This window comes from Numenius arquata, chromosome 6 (genome assembly GCF_964106895.1).
Source record: "Numenius arquata chromosome 6, bNumArq3.hap1.1, whole genome shotgun sequence".
Classification (NCBI taxonomy): Eukaryota; Metazoa; Chordata; class Aves; order Charadriiformes; family Scolopacidae; genus Numenius; species Numenius arquata.
In genome coordinates this window covers 65,762,253-65,779,685 of record NC_133581.1, presented here as the reverse complement: position 1 = coordinate 65,779,685, position 17,433 = coordinate 65,762,253, and the positions used below count along the sequence as shown (strand labels likewise).

Below are 17,433 nucleotides of genomic sequence, written 5' to 3'. Positions count from 1 at the left end.
ACTTTTAAATGGGTGCATTTCCAAGAATCCTGAGTGGCCAGAGAGAGGGAGAGCACACGCTGGTTTGGTAATTGATTGCTGGGATTAGAGCAGTGGGGGAATTCCTGAAGGATTTTAATGGTCCGCTAAAAGCGTGAAAAGGTAAACAGGATGATTAGGGACCAGAGTTGAAATGAGAATACAGTGCTAGTGAGCACAATTCTGTGGATAACGTGCTTTTATCAATAATCTACTGATTTATACAGGACCTCGGCCTGCAAGTTTGTCTGATTGACTGTGTCAATACCCTGTTGTTTATAATCCTAAACAAGTTACTGTGGTTAAGCTGCCTGGTGATAACAGCCTAACTATGCTGTTACTATGGTGAATGTGTGGAAGCTTACTTGTTTTTAACTGAGAGGGATAAAAGAACTGCTAGTGTCCCACAGTACTGTATGATGCTGTGAAGTGAGAATTGTGTACAAGGATGGTACACCAGTTGATTTGATGATGTATATGGTATTTTCCTTATCTTTAAGATTCTTTTTTTATTTAATGATATTCTGGTATGAAAAATCAAGAAGAGAGAAATGGGATGGAGCACTATGTGGTACTATTATCTTAACCATTATCAGCTGGCTATTAATTCATTTAAATCCCAAGAAGTTATTTGGGGAACTTAAATTTCTGAGCCAATTACTGATGGGGTTCTGTAGAGGTAAGCAATGTGCTGTGTTAAATGTGTCATATGAAAGAAAACTGAAAAAAGGCAACGAAAACAAACAAAACCCCCAAAACCAAATCCTACAGACTTCATTTGACAAAATTGTAGCAGTTCAACTGTCAGAAGAGTAAATAATATAAAGGTGGCTGCATAGAGTGATAGCAGGTTTTAAAAAAGGCATGTTTGTAATCCAATTATAATGAAAATACTAGCAAAGCTAAGTATTTGTGGGGTTTCAGTAGGGCCTATAGCTGTTGCAACAGGGACTGTATCTCGGAAAGCAGAGCTTTCAACAATCAGTAGAAAGGAGTAGTAGAATTCTTGGGTGAAAAGGGAAGTAGTAGCATCGTACAGTCAATATTGATGGGGCTGCTTAATGAAATACTGTCTGCAGTTCTGCTGTCAAGTTTTCAGAACGATTTTGAAACACTGGAGAGGATGCAAACGGGAGTTGCAGAAATGATTTGAAGGAAGGGAACAGAAACTCTGGCTTGTATAACATCAAATGAAAACTGGCAGCTTAAACGAGCTGTTCTGCAAGTTACTCACCACAGCTACTTGAGAAACTGCCATTTCCATGGCAGAAAGTGGCTCACAAATTTACTTTGGAGCTGCAGCAACTGCCTGGCAATTTTAACTTGCTGCTGCAGGAGAACCGAAGCTCCTTGAATAGTCTGTTTTGCTTCTCAAAGACTATTGAGCTCTGTTAACGTGCATCCTGTGGCCATAAAAATATGGAATACTAAAAGGCATTCTGTTCCAGCAGGGGAATCAATAACGAGGGCTAGAAGCTGAAGCCAAACAGACTCAAATGGGAAGTTTTTTAGGAGAATAGTTACCTATTGGAGCAAGCTAGTAAGAAAGATGATTTAACATTTTGATGAAATCAAATTAGCATGGAGCAGATTGAAAGATCTTAGACAAACACAGTGTAGTTAAAAACCAATACGGGGAGACAACTTGATGAAATTGGAATATGTCTGGTATGGGGAAAACTGGAGCTGATAAAGAAATGGTAATTAAGATTTTTAAACTCTGAATTCAAGTGCTCTTTTGGAGAAATTAATGTTAAGTGCGCAGAGCCATTTGGTTACTCTGAAGCAGTTCACCGTCTTCTTTAAAGTCGGGGTGGGGGTGAGGTTAATTTGTGTTGTGGTAACTATGGTGGTGTTTGATGGAAAATGTTCTAATAGCCGCTGTTTGCAATGCATGAAACATGTGGAGGGTAATGGATGTTGTAAAAACAAATGAGGGCTGTTTGTGAGTAAATGCCAAAATGGAGACTCCTTTTTTCTTTTTTTCTTTTTTTTTTTTTTTTTTTAAGGTGTAGAAAATGATAGTGCTTACTGAGAGAGAGTGCTATCTGTGTATACAATGTGGATAGAAAACCTGGGAAGCATTAGTCTTGGAAGATTAAAGGAAGATACCAGCTTTATTGCCCATGTGTGATTTGTAGCTTCAGTTCTGTCTGCAGAGGCATCACATTGCAGGGAAGGAGGTAAAAGCTGATGCCTTTATGGATGTGGAGAAACCCTCTCAGCTGCTGGGGCTTTTTGTTTCTGGTGCTTCGTTAGACAAAGCAGATGCTGTCCATCTTTAACAGAGTAGAGATTTAAGAGATTATTTGCTACTCTTACAGAGGCTCAGTAACAAAATCCGATACCAAAAAAATCCTCAAACTGAAGTTTGTATTTAAGCTGCGGAATTGTAAATTTGGAATGATACTGTATGCAGTGTAAAGAAGTGGTTTATAATCTGCTGTAAATTTCGGTTTATAGCTTCTAGTGTGATTTTAAAACCCTGTGTTATCCCTAGTCACTGACCTAACTTAACAGACAGAGGGCAAATCTCTTGAGTGAGAATAATTTTAAATTGGTTGACATGTACAGAGTCTAAAAGGCCAAAATGAGATATTTTGATAAAAGGTGTTCTAGATTACTTATATATAATAGCTACAATAATAGTAAGGTGTTGATACAGCAGGATAGATTAATATACTTGAAAAACCTTTTAGTTGTGAAATGTTTTCTGCTTATTACCTCACTTACTAGGCTTTCTGTTAATGAGTGAACACCATTATCCCAGAGATTAAGTGAAGTATAGGAGAGTCAATACAAAAATTAATGTTTTGATAGGACAAGACATGCTGAGACAGTAAGTTGTTCAAAGCCCTGTTGCAGGTGGTGAGTGCATTCAGTTATTGAGACAGATTAAACCCCTTCCTTACATGTTTATAGATTAATAGAATAGGGGTTCCTCTACAGTTTTCTGCAAGCAGTTATTTAAATAAAGCTAACTATTTGTGTACAGTCTGTAAATAGAAAGTGGTTTTGTGTTGGAATTGCACTCCGCGTGGTCTGCACTTCTCCAACAATACTATGTTACTTAGTTCTTGTTTTTAAGGATCAGTGAATCTGTACTAGCTTGTTGGGTGGTTGTTATGAAAACTGATAAGCATTTTTCAGTTATAATATTTGAACATATTCTTCAGTTATATTGACTTCGAAGAGATTGTCTTTTATTTTCCATTTATTATATTTGCTCTAAAAATATGTAAGTTCTTTTTTTTTCTCTGGCATTTGATCTGGATTGCCATTTTCATCTGTTGTCATTAGTCTTCTGCTGGTTTTTGTAGCTTTACAGTTCATACTTTGTGAAAGAATCAATTGGTTTCAGTGCAGATTCCCACAATAACTATTCTTAAATTACCTTTTTAGCTCAGCACAGTGGTGACTGGTCAGTTTTTGCAATTTGATCTTTCATGGTCATTGCTGTTTATTTTATTTTTAAAAAGTGAATTCATGATTTTTTTATTTCTGCCTGCATTAGATAATCTGATTGTTTATTTGCAAGTTTGCTTCAAAGAGTCCCTGAAGCTGCTTCCTCCTTCACCAAACGCAGCTGACTTCACTTGCCATTTGTACATTCAGTGTCCTGAGGATTTCTCTGGATACCATCCAGATATTCCAAAAGCGTGATGAAATTTGACTAACGTTTGACCCAAAGCCATGTGACTTCAGTGGTTTTAATTCTACACTGTATATAAAATATGCGAGATATATATATGTAACTTACATATACTAGATGTGTTTTCCAAATCATGTAACAACTGTCACTAGATATTTGATCAGGAGCATATAAAGTGTGGAGGTGAAGGTGGGTGCAGAAGAAAGGACAGTGCAAATGATTTAGACCAGTCTGGGAATGCTTTTATGCAGCAGCTCTCTGGAAAGCTGTAACGGGGCTTTTTGGCAGAGGGCTTGCAAAAGGGAGTCTTTCTTCTGCAACATAATTTTTATGCTGAAGTCATCAAAGCTGAGGAACTTTATGAATGTTGGTTTTTAATACACAGCAGTTAGAATGTATTCATTTCATGTGCCAAATAAGCTTAAAAACCTCTGTAATGCGAATAGCCAACAGACTAAGCTTCAGATGCAGTTGTGTGGATGGAACAGGTTGCCCTTCAAACTGGTTAGTTTGTTAAAATCGCATTAAATGATAGGTATTGGCCATCTCAGCTCATGGATCCAAACAGGTTAGGGAACTTCCGCACAAGCTGTTCCACTGGCAACGGTTGTAGTCATGGCCTGCAAAGAGTGAGTGAGTGAGTAAGCAGTAACCTCTTCAGCTGGATGCAAAACGTGTAGGTGTCTGTACCAATGCTCTTTCACTGGCAATCTCCAGCTCACGTGCTGCCTGCGAGGGGAAAACAATGACTGTCTCACCAGCAGTCCAAAAACATAAAACCTGGGGCAGAGTCTTTCGGAAGTTTACAGAGCTGGAACTGGAACATGGTGTGGTGTTGTACAGGGGAGTCCTGCAGGCTCCTCACACTGCACGTGTGGTGCACTGCAGTGTAAAGGAGGTTAAGAAATTAAATATTAGGGGGGTGTGTGTGGGGTTTTTTTTTTTTACCTACTTCTCACTAAACTTGTAAAATTGTGGATGGTGAGATGGTTTGACTCTGAAACATGTCAAATATTGCTAATAAAGCTCTCAAACATATATGTAAAGGTATGAATTCTTAAATGTAAGCAATAATCTTGAACTAATTTATCATCTTTATTATGGGCAGTGTAATAGTACTGAGTGCTAAATACTCTGAACTGTCGCAGGACTGAGATTTGAAGCTCTACCAGGAAAAGAGTTCAACGCAGTGAAGATTTTGCAACTTGCTAAAACAACTGATTTAAGTAATTCAAGACACCAAAGTAAAAACATTATTTACATCAGTTAATACTGGGAAACATGATTAATTTTTATGTAAAGAACTGGGAGGGAGGGAAGATATTTGAAGTGCTTTTTGCTGTATGTAATTTCCAAAGCCTTCTATATCCTCCACATAAATGTAGGCTGCTTTACGCTTGGAAGCATTCGGTATTCTATATCTCTAATTAAAACCGTGCCTTATTTACGCCGGGCCTGCTAAGTGCATTGTGTCATTGTTTAATGTCGTTTCTCAACATCAGTTTCATTCAATATAAACCCCCAAATCCTATACATCACTGAGTACTAGTCTGTATTTGTCATAGAAATATTGACATATCCCATAATTTTGCTACGGCAACTCTAGTCTTGTGCTGTACCTTAAAGTCTTTTTGGCCATTTGTTCAGATAACCTGGGCCTTATTACCAAAGGTACATACGGAAGAAATGTGTTAATACAGGATGGAGTTGTGCCTTGCTTATTTCTGAGAGCTCCTGTGTTTGTGTTTGGAGGAGGGAGGGAAATGGGTCAGATCAGTGGTAAAATCATGTTGTATGAAGTGCATAGCTTTTGATGAGCCGTTCTCTTATCCAACATTACATATAAATATAAAGCAAGTTGCCTGTAAAGCTTGCTTTAAATTTTAATAAACTGCAGACGAGGTAAGTGGTAACTTCTGGAAAAGAGTGCATCTAGCACAGCCTGCTAAAACCAAATTCCACTATTATAAATTTTAGAACAAATCTTTGTGGCTTGAATTTTTAAGCTGGCATGATAGATTTAAATTTTAGGGACATAAATTTTCCTTCCTCCCCTCTGTCCGAATCAATCTTACTGTAAAATGACAGAAGATGTGAATTTGAGAACACAATGAAAATAACAGGAACTGAGACCAATAGAGGCGACTAATCCTCTAATTACTTTCTCTGAACACTGGGAATTGTGCTGCAGAATATCCTTCAGTACAATCTAGAGTAAGCTAAATTTATTCCATTCCAAAGCTATAGAGGGAGGGATTTTGCTGCCAACTCAGAATAGTAATGGGCTGTGGTGGTCTTTATCTGATAGAAGTGAAACAGATGTGGCTACTCTGTCAAATGTCTGTTTACAGGCTTGAATTTTTCTGGGTGTTAATTTTCCTGGGTGTTAATTACCCTGTGTTCATCCTTTCACACCCTGGGTTTTGAAATTTAACTAAGTGATCAGGTAGGTAGAGCACTCTGCTCTGGGTGGGGGGGAGCTGAGGAGGTTGCGTATTTGCAGCAGTGACTGTTTCTGTTGGACTGATCTATAAAAGATTCTCCTTGGCTCCACCCTGATATTGAAGCTGTTTAGTGGCAGACATGACCTGTATTTTGGCTTACGTGCTTTCAGACAGTTCTTTTGGACTTGCGTACTGCTGATACTGAAATTTTCCCCATCTGGTATTCCACACTGAAGTTACTAAAATAGACAAAGATGCTGAAGTTAAATACCTGGCTTTCAGTTAAACCTCCCTGTACCAGTATTGAATGTATTTTGTGAACCTAGCGGTTAGCTTGGACTGTGCAATTTTTGGCGTGACAGCCAGGGACAAACCATTCTGATAAATGAATCCTGAATTTGGTTGTTAACACTTTCCTATAGTTCAGGTGGGTGACTGAGAATGGGATACGCACTTGTTGCCTTCTCTCTGTCCTTCTCAATTTGCAAGGTGGAGAGGCAGCGCTATTTACTGCAATACTCCCAGAACCATACCATCTCCTGTGTTAAGAGACGGTATTTTTTTTCCCTTGGATAATTTAAAAAACCCAGAAAGTTTGGGAATTGGGGCCAGGCTTGTTTTGAGTTCTGTAGAGATTCAGAGAAAGCACTGGAGGGACTTACAGAGTTATGTCTTGAAATGAGCTTGGCAACTGCACGTATAGTGAATAAACCTCCTTGCTTCCTACTTGTTAGCAAGCTGGTGTTTCAACTCTTGTGCAGCAGTGTAAATCAGGATTGCATTTTCACTGCTGTTTATTGTGTTATCTTGTTGACTTAAATAACTTAAGTATCTCAGTTAAACAGAATTCAAACAAAGAGTGTGTGTATTTTGAAATATACAGAGTTTTGTATAAGGAAGGGAAAATGTTAGGAAGTCCGGTGTGTTGCGATGACTTGTGGCAATTTCCATAGGCATCTCAGACCAATAAAAAAAGAATCTGTTTGCTTTGGGGTTTTTTTCTGTCGAAGAGTGCTTTCTGTCAGGACAGTACTCTAGCTATAGTGCGAAATCTAGAAAGCAACTTCTGTCCCTCGTTGGGCTTTATAAAGTGTAACTGCTTTCCATAAGCACTAAATGGCTTTTTGGCAAGAGGAAGTTCACTTTTTTTCGTTCCTCTTGAGAGATTTGTGTGCAGCTGCTTAACAGGTCTGTTAAGGTAACTGTCTGGAGAGTCTTTGGCTGTCTTAATGTAAAATTGATTTGTGTCAGATTGAATTTATGGTTTCTGGAAGCTCCAGGATGATATGCAGGTTCTCATCTTGTTATTGTGTGCTCTCCTTTGGCAGGCAGGCTTAGATTGGTGCTCATGGGTGCTTTGATTCACAGAAGCATTCACTACTGATGCGCCGAGTGTACAAATCTTTCAGTCTATGTATTGATAGAAGCCCTTGAGGGGACTTTATCACTGTATTTTTTTTGTTGTCTGGTTTTTAGTTAAGGATTCTAATTTGTGGCAATTTTGTGTGCTTGGCATATCCAAGTACATAAGTGTAGCCAGGCATCTGCTGCTTTTGTTCCTGATGTATATAAATGAATTGTAGACTGTTGGCATCAGAATGTTCAGCTACAAACACTGTTGCATCCTTCTCTAATTACTGATATTTTTGTGGGTGTATCGAGAGTTTTGGAGGATGTGCTCCAGCTGCAGTGGCAAAATGATGTTTATGCCTTCATGTTTAAATTTATAGGCCTGTAGTCTTCCAGAAGAAATCCTGCCCTTAGCAAACTAATGCCAGGAGTTTGGAGGAGGTCAGAAGTTTTGCTTTCAGAAAGTCATGCATCAGGGAAGGTCTTACTGCTCTTCAGTATGTGATCTTAGTGCGGTGAACAACATATATTCAACACACTTCTCAGTGTAGTAGGCTTTTTTCCAGTCAACCATTAAGTCTCTTTCTCCCTAAAGCGGCTGTAGCTGAACTGTCTCTTGAGCAAAGTCTCTTTTAGTAGACTGCTAGTCTCTTCAGCTTCTCTTGCTTTTAAACAGGAAGGTTTCTTAGCCTTCTTTACTATGGGGAGATGAGGAGAACAAGCTCTATTTCACAGAGGCAGTAAGCCTCAGTACTACCAGTGTCCTAGCGGCATAACCAGGATCAGTGGCTCTCAGCAGAGCTCAGCTGCTTATCTCTTCCTTTCTTCCCCGTTTGTTGCAGAAATACTGAGCATTTGAGGTCCTCCATTTATTGTAAGAGGTCTCGTTCCAAAGCAGTATCCTGGCAGGAATGCGTTCAATTTTTCAGTTCTATTTTTCTGGGCTGTGTTGCTTCCTTTTCACAAATGGCTATAAAATACTCTGCAAAAACACTTGCAGATTCAAACAGGTACCTGTATCAACAGGTACACACAACTCTAACCTGTAATAGAGTGGGTGGATCTCTATATATTCCATAGGGATCAGCTGAGAGAATGAAAAGAGACTACCTTGTGGAGAAAATAAGAAGTTGTAGTGTGACTTTTTTTATAACATATTAATAAATTATTGTTGGGTACCAATACGTGAAGTGCAAAAATCAGAGGAATATGCACATACTGACAGTCTGAAACAATTGTTCAAAAATCATTTAAAGTTACATCTCAAATAAATGAAAATAAACATGTCTCCTGGGTTTCCAAAGAAGGTGAGACGTGTCCTCAATGCGGGACTACAGCAGGCAACTCAGGAGCAGTTGCAGCAGAAAATGTATCAGCCACGTGCAGGCAGTAATTTGCCCAAAGGAGGAGCATTCTGGAGTTTGGGGGTAAATGTTTTATGCTAAGGGTAGTTGATGTGACGCTGCCAAAGTTTTGTGTTATGCCTCTGAGCTGTCTCTGGCTCTAGTCTGCTTGGGGAAGGAAATTTAACAAGCTGAGTAAAGGAGGAAGACTGCGCACTTGATTTCAAAGATGGATGAAAGACCACTTGGAACAGAATGTTACTGAACATGGATGGAAGAAAACGGAAAGGGAAAAAGGTCTTAAGGGTTAGCAAAGCTAAAAGGTGAGATTAGGAGGAAAATTATTCACAAGTTATTTAGGTAAAGTGTTGATTCACAGCCACCAAAAGTTTGTGATTTACAAAGCAATTCCAGGGCTACTGTGTCACATATCTGTGCCTATTAGTATAAACTGGCACCAATTTTGAGCTGCTTTTAATACTTTAAGTGGAACAACTTGGGTTGGTTTACCAGAGCTGATCAGGAGTCCTAGGTACGAGGGTAGAACTTGGGTCTAATAAGTGGCTGCAACAATGATGGTTTTGGCCACCTAACTTTAATCTGTGCAGTTTAGTCAACACCCACTATGCATTTTTGAAGATGGGTTTTGAACACTCGCTTGCATGTGGTCTGTCAACCCAAACCTAGCTTTACCGTAGCTTATCTAGAAATACTTCTAGATTGTTGCCTCCTTACTTGTTGTAGTACCCAAAATAGAGAATTGCGGGAATGGCATATTTTGATCCCTCTTCCGGAGAAAGGGCGGTGTGTGCTGTATTGGCTGGTTGTCTGGAATTGGAAACCAACACAAATTCAGCAAATGGAGCAAATCATTTAACATCTGCCTGTTGAGTTGATAAATGGTGAATTGCTTGAGTAGTAGCACACAATCTCACATGTACGCTTGTAGCAGATGGCTTTGATGTATGCAAGAGACAAATGTGTTGTCCCTTCTGTCCCCTCCTCCTCAAATCCCCAAGCTCAGCATGAAAGGGTAAATAAGAACAAACTTGTGAATGCTTTGAAAGCCATAAAAGCTTGAAGTGTAAATAAACTGGAGTATTTGCTGAAATTGTTTCTGCAGAGGAACTGAGCCCATGTACCCTGAGTTTCAAGGGGGTGATTTTCATTCAGTGGTTGAAGAGGGGTGGCCTCACTCAAAAAAATCAACTCATTTATTGTGACTGGGATTGCAGACAGTGCCACATAACACATAGTTTTGAACTGTTTCTTTAAATGTCAAATATCTGTTGTCCAATTGCTTGTTACTTGTACATTTTTAACTTTTCCCCAGTCTGTTAGTGCTTGGATCATTTAATAAAGGAACAAAACTATCTGAAACCAGTAAGGAATTTGTAATGTTTTTTATTGTTCAAATGGTGTTTTTCAGAAGGCAAGCATTGCTCTGTTCAGTTTACCGCATACTGAAGAAAAAGAAATGTTACCTGTGGATAGCTGCAACATCAGTATGTGTATTCAAAGATTTTGTCAGAAACGCTCACTAAGTGCTGTGTACAAAATTAATTTCTTTATGGTGGCATATTCTCTTAATTTACCTGCATTTGCTGGCTCCTGGTCTCTTTTGACCATTTCCTAAAACTCGTTTTGTTGTCAAGAGAATATTGACAGCTGAAATATTAGAGACAGACAAGGTCTTAACACTGATGTTCAAAAATTGTGTGCATAGATGGTGTTGCAGTTCTAATGCAGACATTCGTTTATGAGAGAAGGAAGGAAGGAAGACCACTGAAGGATGGGCTCGTACGGAGCTGTGCAGGAAGCAGATGCGGACTTGTTCAGCAGCTGGGCCTGTGATTCGGGTTGGTACAGTCATTTCAGCCCCTCCTGAAGGCACGTGAAACCATAAGGTTTCCATGATAATGTCTCTTATTTTCTTTGCAAAAAGCTAGAGGGAAATTATATGTAACAGCTGTATCAGTAGCCAGAGGTCAGCGTAGATTTTCAGTGTTACTGAAATCTAGTTGTTACAGAAGCAGTAATTCTGGTCAATTATTGTTGGGTTTAAGTTGAGATAGAATAAAATTGCAAACAGTCTTCAGTTAATGTTACACAAATTGACATTCGTTATAATCTGCTGGGAAACTTCCTAAGTGGATATGCTTTTCTGATGGTGAGGGAAATGTCAGTGTGTCATGATCATGAGCTGTTGTTGTGTTTTCTTATGGTAACCTAATGTCTGCTGGCTCTGGCAGTCAGTCTGTCCAAAAATCCAGTGGAAATGTGATGTGTTCTTCGCTTTAAATGGATTCCTTCCTTGCTAGCTAAAGCCTCTTTTCTCTTAAGTTGCAAGATCTTTTGTCTGAGGACCCTGAGTGTTGCTTGTGTTCTCTTTTTTATAAAAGAAATTGAAGGCTGGCAGCCAAGTAAGAAAGCATTTAACTCATGAAGGCACTGCTGTCATTAATTTTAAACACGTCAGTGTGGTGTCGGTCAGCTTGACTACCAACAAAGAAAACTAAAGTGTTCCCATAAATCATGTTATTGTCCTAATCCAACCTAATTAACTAAACTAAAAATCCTGTTCTAATGGAGCAGCCCTTCCTGTGAGACACATCTGCCTCTGTTTCTTCATGGATTTTAGCCTTTGCTTCTGCTATAGTGCAGAAGAATTAGTAACCAAAATAACGTTCAGTCCCTCTTTGGGGAGCTAGCTAGGCACAAGTGAACTGTGAAGTTTAAATTTCCAAATGCAGAGCGCTTTTTTTTTTTTTTCCCTTTCTTCCTTTTCTTGGAAACATTGTTTGCAGACTAAAAGAAAGTGGCAAAATCTCTATTTCTAGAAGTGGATTAGACCCGCTCCCTGCAAGCCTTGTGAGCAGCAGCCTAAAGGCAGTGAGAGAATTTTGGGATCTGTTGCTTTAATTCATTGACGCATGCCTTATACAGAAGATTTGACCTAATGGTGTTAAGTTAATGTAGTCATGCCGTGAGCTCCTGACCTGTTCTTGAACTCTTGGGCTGAAGGTGACTAAGGGAAATGAGCAACTTTGTCAGCGTGCGGGAGAGCGCTGTGGCACACCAGAAGATGCTCCTAGATAGGGAACATCTGGTTGAGGGGAGATGTAAGGTCTGTGTAGTAGATAAATGTTGAATCTCCTACTAAAACAATTAGTATAATTTTTTGGGGAAAAAAAACAAATAAAAACAAACCACCGTATGTGCTTTGCAAGCCTTTCTTCAGGTTTGATCCTTAAGCCAGAATGCTTGCTATACCCTTGTATCTGTTTTTGGTCAAAACAGTGGCATGCTTATTAGAGAAGACAAATTTTAATAATATTTACTAGTTCATCACTGTGTACAAGCAGGAGCTTTCAGAACTCTCAAAGAATAGCCCATAAAAAAGGAGTGCCAAGGAAAATGTGGCTTTTCTTGTTGTGCTTAGATAAATCCAACACTGGTACGGTTAACCTCTTGAAAAAGAATTCCATTTTAGGTCATATTATTTTACAGGCTTTTTCTGTGCTCCTGCAGAAGCGGTGGTCTGCTTCTGTTTGCCTTCTTGTGGCTTGCCGGTCGATAAGGGCGTTTCTGGAGATGTGTTTGACACTAATCTGTCATTGCACAACAGGAAACAGTTAAAGTTTTTCAGATGTACTGACCTTTCTGCTCGTTTCCAGGACAGTAGCCACTTACGCTCTTGCTCTCGGTGGTTAGAGGAGAGGTAGCACTCGCAGTGGAGTGTGTCACTCGCTGCAGTGCATGCTCCTGGGTAACACTCCTGGGGCTATGTCCAGTCTGGAGTCTTTTTTTTTTTTTTTTTTTTTTAGTTTTGTGTTCCCTCCTTTTTCTGTATCTCTGCAAAAAAAGAGTACTGAGAAACACTGTTTTTCAAATGAAACCTTTGTGTATTATTATTCCTCTTATCTGCAAGGTGTTTTTTCTATGTGGGATGAGGGAATTCTGCTTTCTCACTTCTTGAAACATTGGTAAATCTGATAGCAGCTACCTTTCCAGGGGAACGAGCAGAGAGCAAAGAATTCAGGTGGGCTGGCTGAGTTACAGCGTTGCTGCTGGGAAAGCCGTCTCTATTTGATCTTACTTCCTCTGAGACCTGACAGATTTGTAAGCCATAGCCTTTAACTTTTGCTTTGATTGTGAGTGCAGAGTGCTGAGACGAGGTTTTGTTCTCAAAACGGAGAGAAAGGAGCAAGAATGAAAAGTGCGTGTAAAGAGGCAGGGGAAAAGCCAAGGCCAGGTATAATTCCAGCCGGCAAAGGATGTAACGGGAAACTTGACCTACCAGCAAAGTTTAAAGATAAAAAATAAAAAATCCTTGCTTAGGCCATGTTAGCATGAGGGTGAGATAGCAGATCTTCTCACATGCAACTCCTTTCAGTCTCTAATAACATATGGCAGTTTTGATGACCTCAAATCACTGGAACGCAAATCTGAAGGGAGTGGGAGTTTACTGGGAGCAATGGGGAGGAGAGGAATCTTCCTGTTAAGGTAAACTGTCTCAATGTATAGTGAGGCTTGGAGCTGCTGCATGCTGTCCTCTAACTCGAAAGCCCTATGGAGATGGATGGATTACTGTGCTAACACGAGCTCTGTCTTAGATGCTGGGGAAATGTGTCCATGCCAAGTGGAATATGGCACCTCAGGATTCGTTTATCGCTTTCATATGGCATTTGGACTTCCTAAAATCCTTCAGCTGCAGTGTGGACATGGAGTCACTAGCAGTGGAATTATTCTGGAAAAATCTCTTGCTGCTGTTATCTGTTCCCTCTGTTCCTCCACAGGGGTTTTGTCAGTTAGTCTCTGTTTCGCTATCCATTTCCTCCAAAGGGAATTACTTGAATTCAGCAGCTTGAGAGAGTTAACCATATAAACCAAACTGTTGTGTAGGCAGCTGAATTAATCTATCCTGTATCTCTCCACTAGCATTCCTGCTGGACAAGAGATGGCATATGCTGTGGCCAGTCTGGAGCCACATGTTTCTTGATTTGTTTGGCAGGCTTAGGCTATATATGTTAGCAAGGTTTTTCCAGCATATGTTTCTGTTGGGGACTAATTTTAGTTTTTCTTTTTTTCTTTTTTCTTTTTTTTTTCCTGTGCTCACTTACTGATTTTCATTAAACTTTCAAGAACGTAAAAGCTGTAAGAAAACTGTCCCAAATTAAGGTGATGTTAGCCCACACACTCAAAAGTTTGACTGAGTACAAGCTTTGAAAATACACACTATTGCTCTGGTGGATCTTGGGAACCTTGGGGTGGAGGTGAGGAGATACAGGTAAAGTTTGGTGCCCAGTTTTTGTTCTTCTGTGTTTCAATTTCTGCCTGGAAGGTGGAAGTGGTAGTGTCCAGCCTGAAACTCTGAAGTCATGAGCTAGAACTTGTGATGTTTCTGTGTGTCTTGTGAGAGTCTGGGCTTTTCTCACAACTTCAGTGACCACAGCAGTGCAGTTATGTGACAGCATCAAGATGTTTTGGGGGGAAAGAATTATTTTTCAATAATTCTGTGTCAAATACTTTTGCTAACCCTTAGTAGGCTTTTAGTATGTACGTTGGTGGCTTTAGTACCTCCAATATTCAGTAAGACTTTTAATGATTTGTTTAATAATTGATCTGTAGCTTTGGCATCACTTAGAGTTTTGTGAGAGATGACAGATAGATAAATAGAGTATATTTAGTTGCTTAATCAGCCTTATCTGTGAATTTTGTAGGTGAAGAGCGGCATGAAGGAATGGAGCTAGTGAGGGACCCTCTTCTAGAAAATTACCCCCCTTAGCAGAAAACGGGAAAAAGCTTTAATTAACCTATTAATTCAATACTTAAGTGTCTGCAAAGTGTTTTCTGAGCAGTAACAGTCATTACCTTTCATAATTGTGTGCAGTTATATGGACCTTATATTTACATCTATTTCCCTGTTAGCCAATAGATTTAGTTTCTCAGCTTATTTCCCCCTGTCCTGAAGCTTTTATTAGTGCATTTACACCGTACAGCTAGTGCAATTACACTTTGACACCACTTAATTATCTGAAGTGGGTGTTAGCCTTTTAAGCTTGAGAAACAATCCTCAGTGCCACAAAGATTCTGTGCGCTGAGTCTCAGAGGTTCTGAGAGGGTAACTGTACCACTTCTTGCGGCGCTCTGCTGCGGCAACTATGCTCTGTGTTTGTTTATCAAGGAAAACTGGTTCTCGCTGTTTCTTTCTGAGTTTGGTCTTGCTCCAGTGTTGGGGTGATGTCTCTGTTCCGTGCTCTGAAGTAGTTTCTGGGTTAGTAAAAAGACAACTGGATTTTTTCAAAAATACAACCTAGAGATGTAAACCTGGGAAGTCCTAACAAGTGAAGAATTCAGTCCTAGTCAGATGCAGCAGAATTAACAGGAGGAGTTGTCCTCATCTAGTCTTGTTTTAAATACTGTTTAGTCTTTGATGCTACATCCATATCTACAGAGATCAGTTTCCTTTAGCAGGTGGTAAGAAGTACCCTTTAATGATGTTTAATGAGGTTGAAAGTGCTTGCTCTTTGTCACAATTTATAAAAAATTGCTAGGCTCTTTCTGATATAACTAGAAATCTACTCAACTGTAATGATATCCCTCGAATCCTGGTGCTTTTAACTGGAAATCAATTGTATTGCTCACTTGCTTTAGAAACAAACAAAGAACCCTAAACCCCAAGTCTCTGCTGGGGTACAAGTTCCTATGAGGGATAAGAATTCAATATAATTTCAAAGAAAAAAACATGAGTTTGGAGTCAAAACTGTGAAAATGGTAGGTATTGGGTACTTCTGAACGAGAAGCAAACAAGTGCAGCTTGGGGTTTTCCATTAAAAACAAATAAAAAAAATCCTATTGTATGTGTTTACCCAAGCTTGTAATAAAATGTTATGATACACTGCTTCTCTTGATCATAGCAAAGGTGTTTATACAGCGAAATGAATTTTATTATAATATTTATGTGGAAACTGTGTGTAATAGACATGTTTTTTTATTCAACAGGCGATCAGCTGTAAAGGTCAGCACAGTATCTCCTACACATTATCCAGAAACCAGACTGTTGTAGTGGAGTATACTCATGATAAAGATACAGACATGTTTCAGGTAAGACTCTATGTAATATATACATTGTTTTTGAAAAGCAACATATGGAACCACGGATCTGCATCTGGACAGGCTCGATTGATGTGTGTTCTTTTGGGGTTCATGAATTAGCACAAAAATTGACCCCCCATCCTGCAGTTAGTCAAGTAGCTGGAATAAAATGGAAGTGCATAGGAGTTAGGACATGGAATGGGGAAGGAGGAAGGTAAAAGCAAAGGTAGGGAGGGGAATGTGGGACCTGTGCACTAAAGGAGGCAGACTGGTAATGGAATCATAAAGAAAACCATTCCTGAAGGGTGTGCAAATACATCAAATGGTATAGGGGACTGTACTGAGTTTCTCTAAGCTACCTTCTATCCAGCATATTTTCACTCTCCCATGTATGCATTTGTGTTTTCCTGCATTATCTAACATTCTGGTAACCTAGTTACTTTCTTGTGCAATGCTTATTTTTATATATAATAAGAGAGCAGAAATTCTGTACAAGCTTAAACCTCAAGCTCAGAGGAAAACAAACACGCACAACCTGTTCCAATCTAGACTAATTGGGTCTGTCTTGTCAGTGACCTCTGTAATTAGAGCATCTTATCATAGTTATCCCTCCTCATTCAGTTGTTCATATTTAGAAGGGTCAGCAGTTGAGTGTTGTTGACAGAAGAGGAAATGGCTCTGTCAAGATGAAAGTGTTTTTGCTTCATGTGGCTTCTGTGTTTTTGCTCTCTATAAAAAATTTTCCTAGTGTGACTTTGGAACAATTAGGTCCAAATAGGGATTGATCAAAAGATCTTGTTCATGTGGTGCTGCATGAATAGGTTTTTAGAAAAGGATCACACAGTCAGAGTGAACTGAAATAGGTTTTTCTATGTTAACTAGTAAAAGGAAAATGTAACCCATCCTTTTGGGTTACTGCATGATACTTGTTTATCTCTGCAAGATGCTTTTGTGCCTTGAGTAGCTCCAGTGAAACTTTATGTAAATTTTTAAAAACCATTTTTGAAAGCTGGAAGTTTTCCACCTGTGTATACTAAAAAATGAATAAAGAAGAGTTGCAGAACAGCTGCTTTTCTGGCCGTATTGTATAGACAGCTCTTTTCTTGTTTGCATAATGTCCTAGTGGTGGTTACAGCATTTTCTTGGGGAATTGATGAAGAATTAGGTAGGTTGAGGAGCTCAGTGGTGGCTCTAATGAAATCATGCAGCCCCAGGTGAGGAGATACAGCACGGGCAAAGCAGCACTCCACAGACTGCAGTTTGAGGGACCCTTGTCTAAGGCAGTAGGTTAAGGGAGCTAAATAAGGGTGCTTTGGATCTAAACCGGAGTTTTGGCTTAGTGAAGAATGAGCTGATTAAGCATAGTGCAGCCCAGCTAACGATGTGTCTTCCCCTGCTCCCCTTTGATGCTCAGTAGAGGAAGAATTTGCACTGGTCTGTGCACTGAGACAGTCTAGACTGTGCTGACTGACCTAGGGACATGCTGCGCTTCCCTGGCTGGTGCGGGAGTGCACATCTCCTGCTGCCA

General features: G+C 39.6%; 1 protein-coding gene across 2 annotated transcripts in view; it reads left to right on the top strand.

Annotated features, from left to right (window-relative positions):
• PELI2 (pellino E3 ubiquitin protein ligase family member 2) overlaps positions 1 to 17,433 on the top strand; it is a 73,153-nt gene that overhangs the window by 44,706 nt on the left and 11,014 nt on the right. The window contains exons 5-8 of one of the 2 annotated variants that reach the window (XM_074149250.1): positions 3,847 to 3,863; positions 5,862 to 5,884; positions 14,152 to 14,160; positions 15,813 to 15,914. In XM_074149250.1, coding sequence (XP_074005351.1) covers positions 3,847 to 3,863; positions 5,862 to 5,884; positions 14,152 to 14,160; positions 15,813 to 15,914 — 151 coding nt within the window. The remainder of the gene's footprint in view (positions 1 to 3,846; positions 3,864 to 5,861; positions 5,885 to 14,151; positions 14,161 to 15,812; positions 15,915 to 17,433) is intronic. The other variant, XM_074149251.1, reaches the window with a different exon arrangement.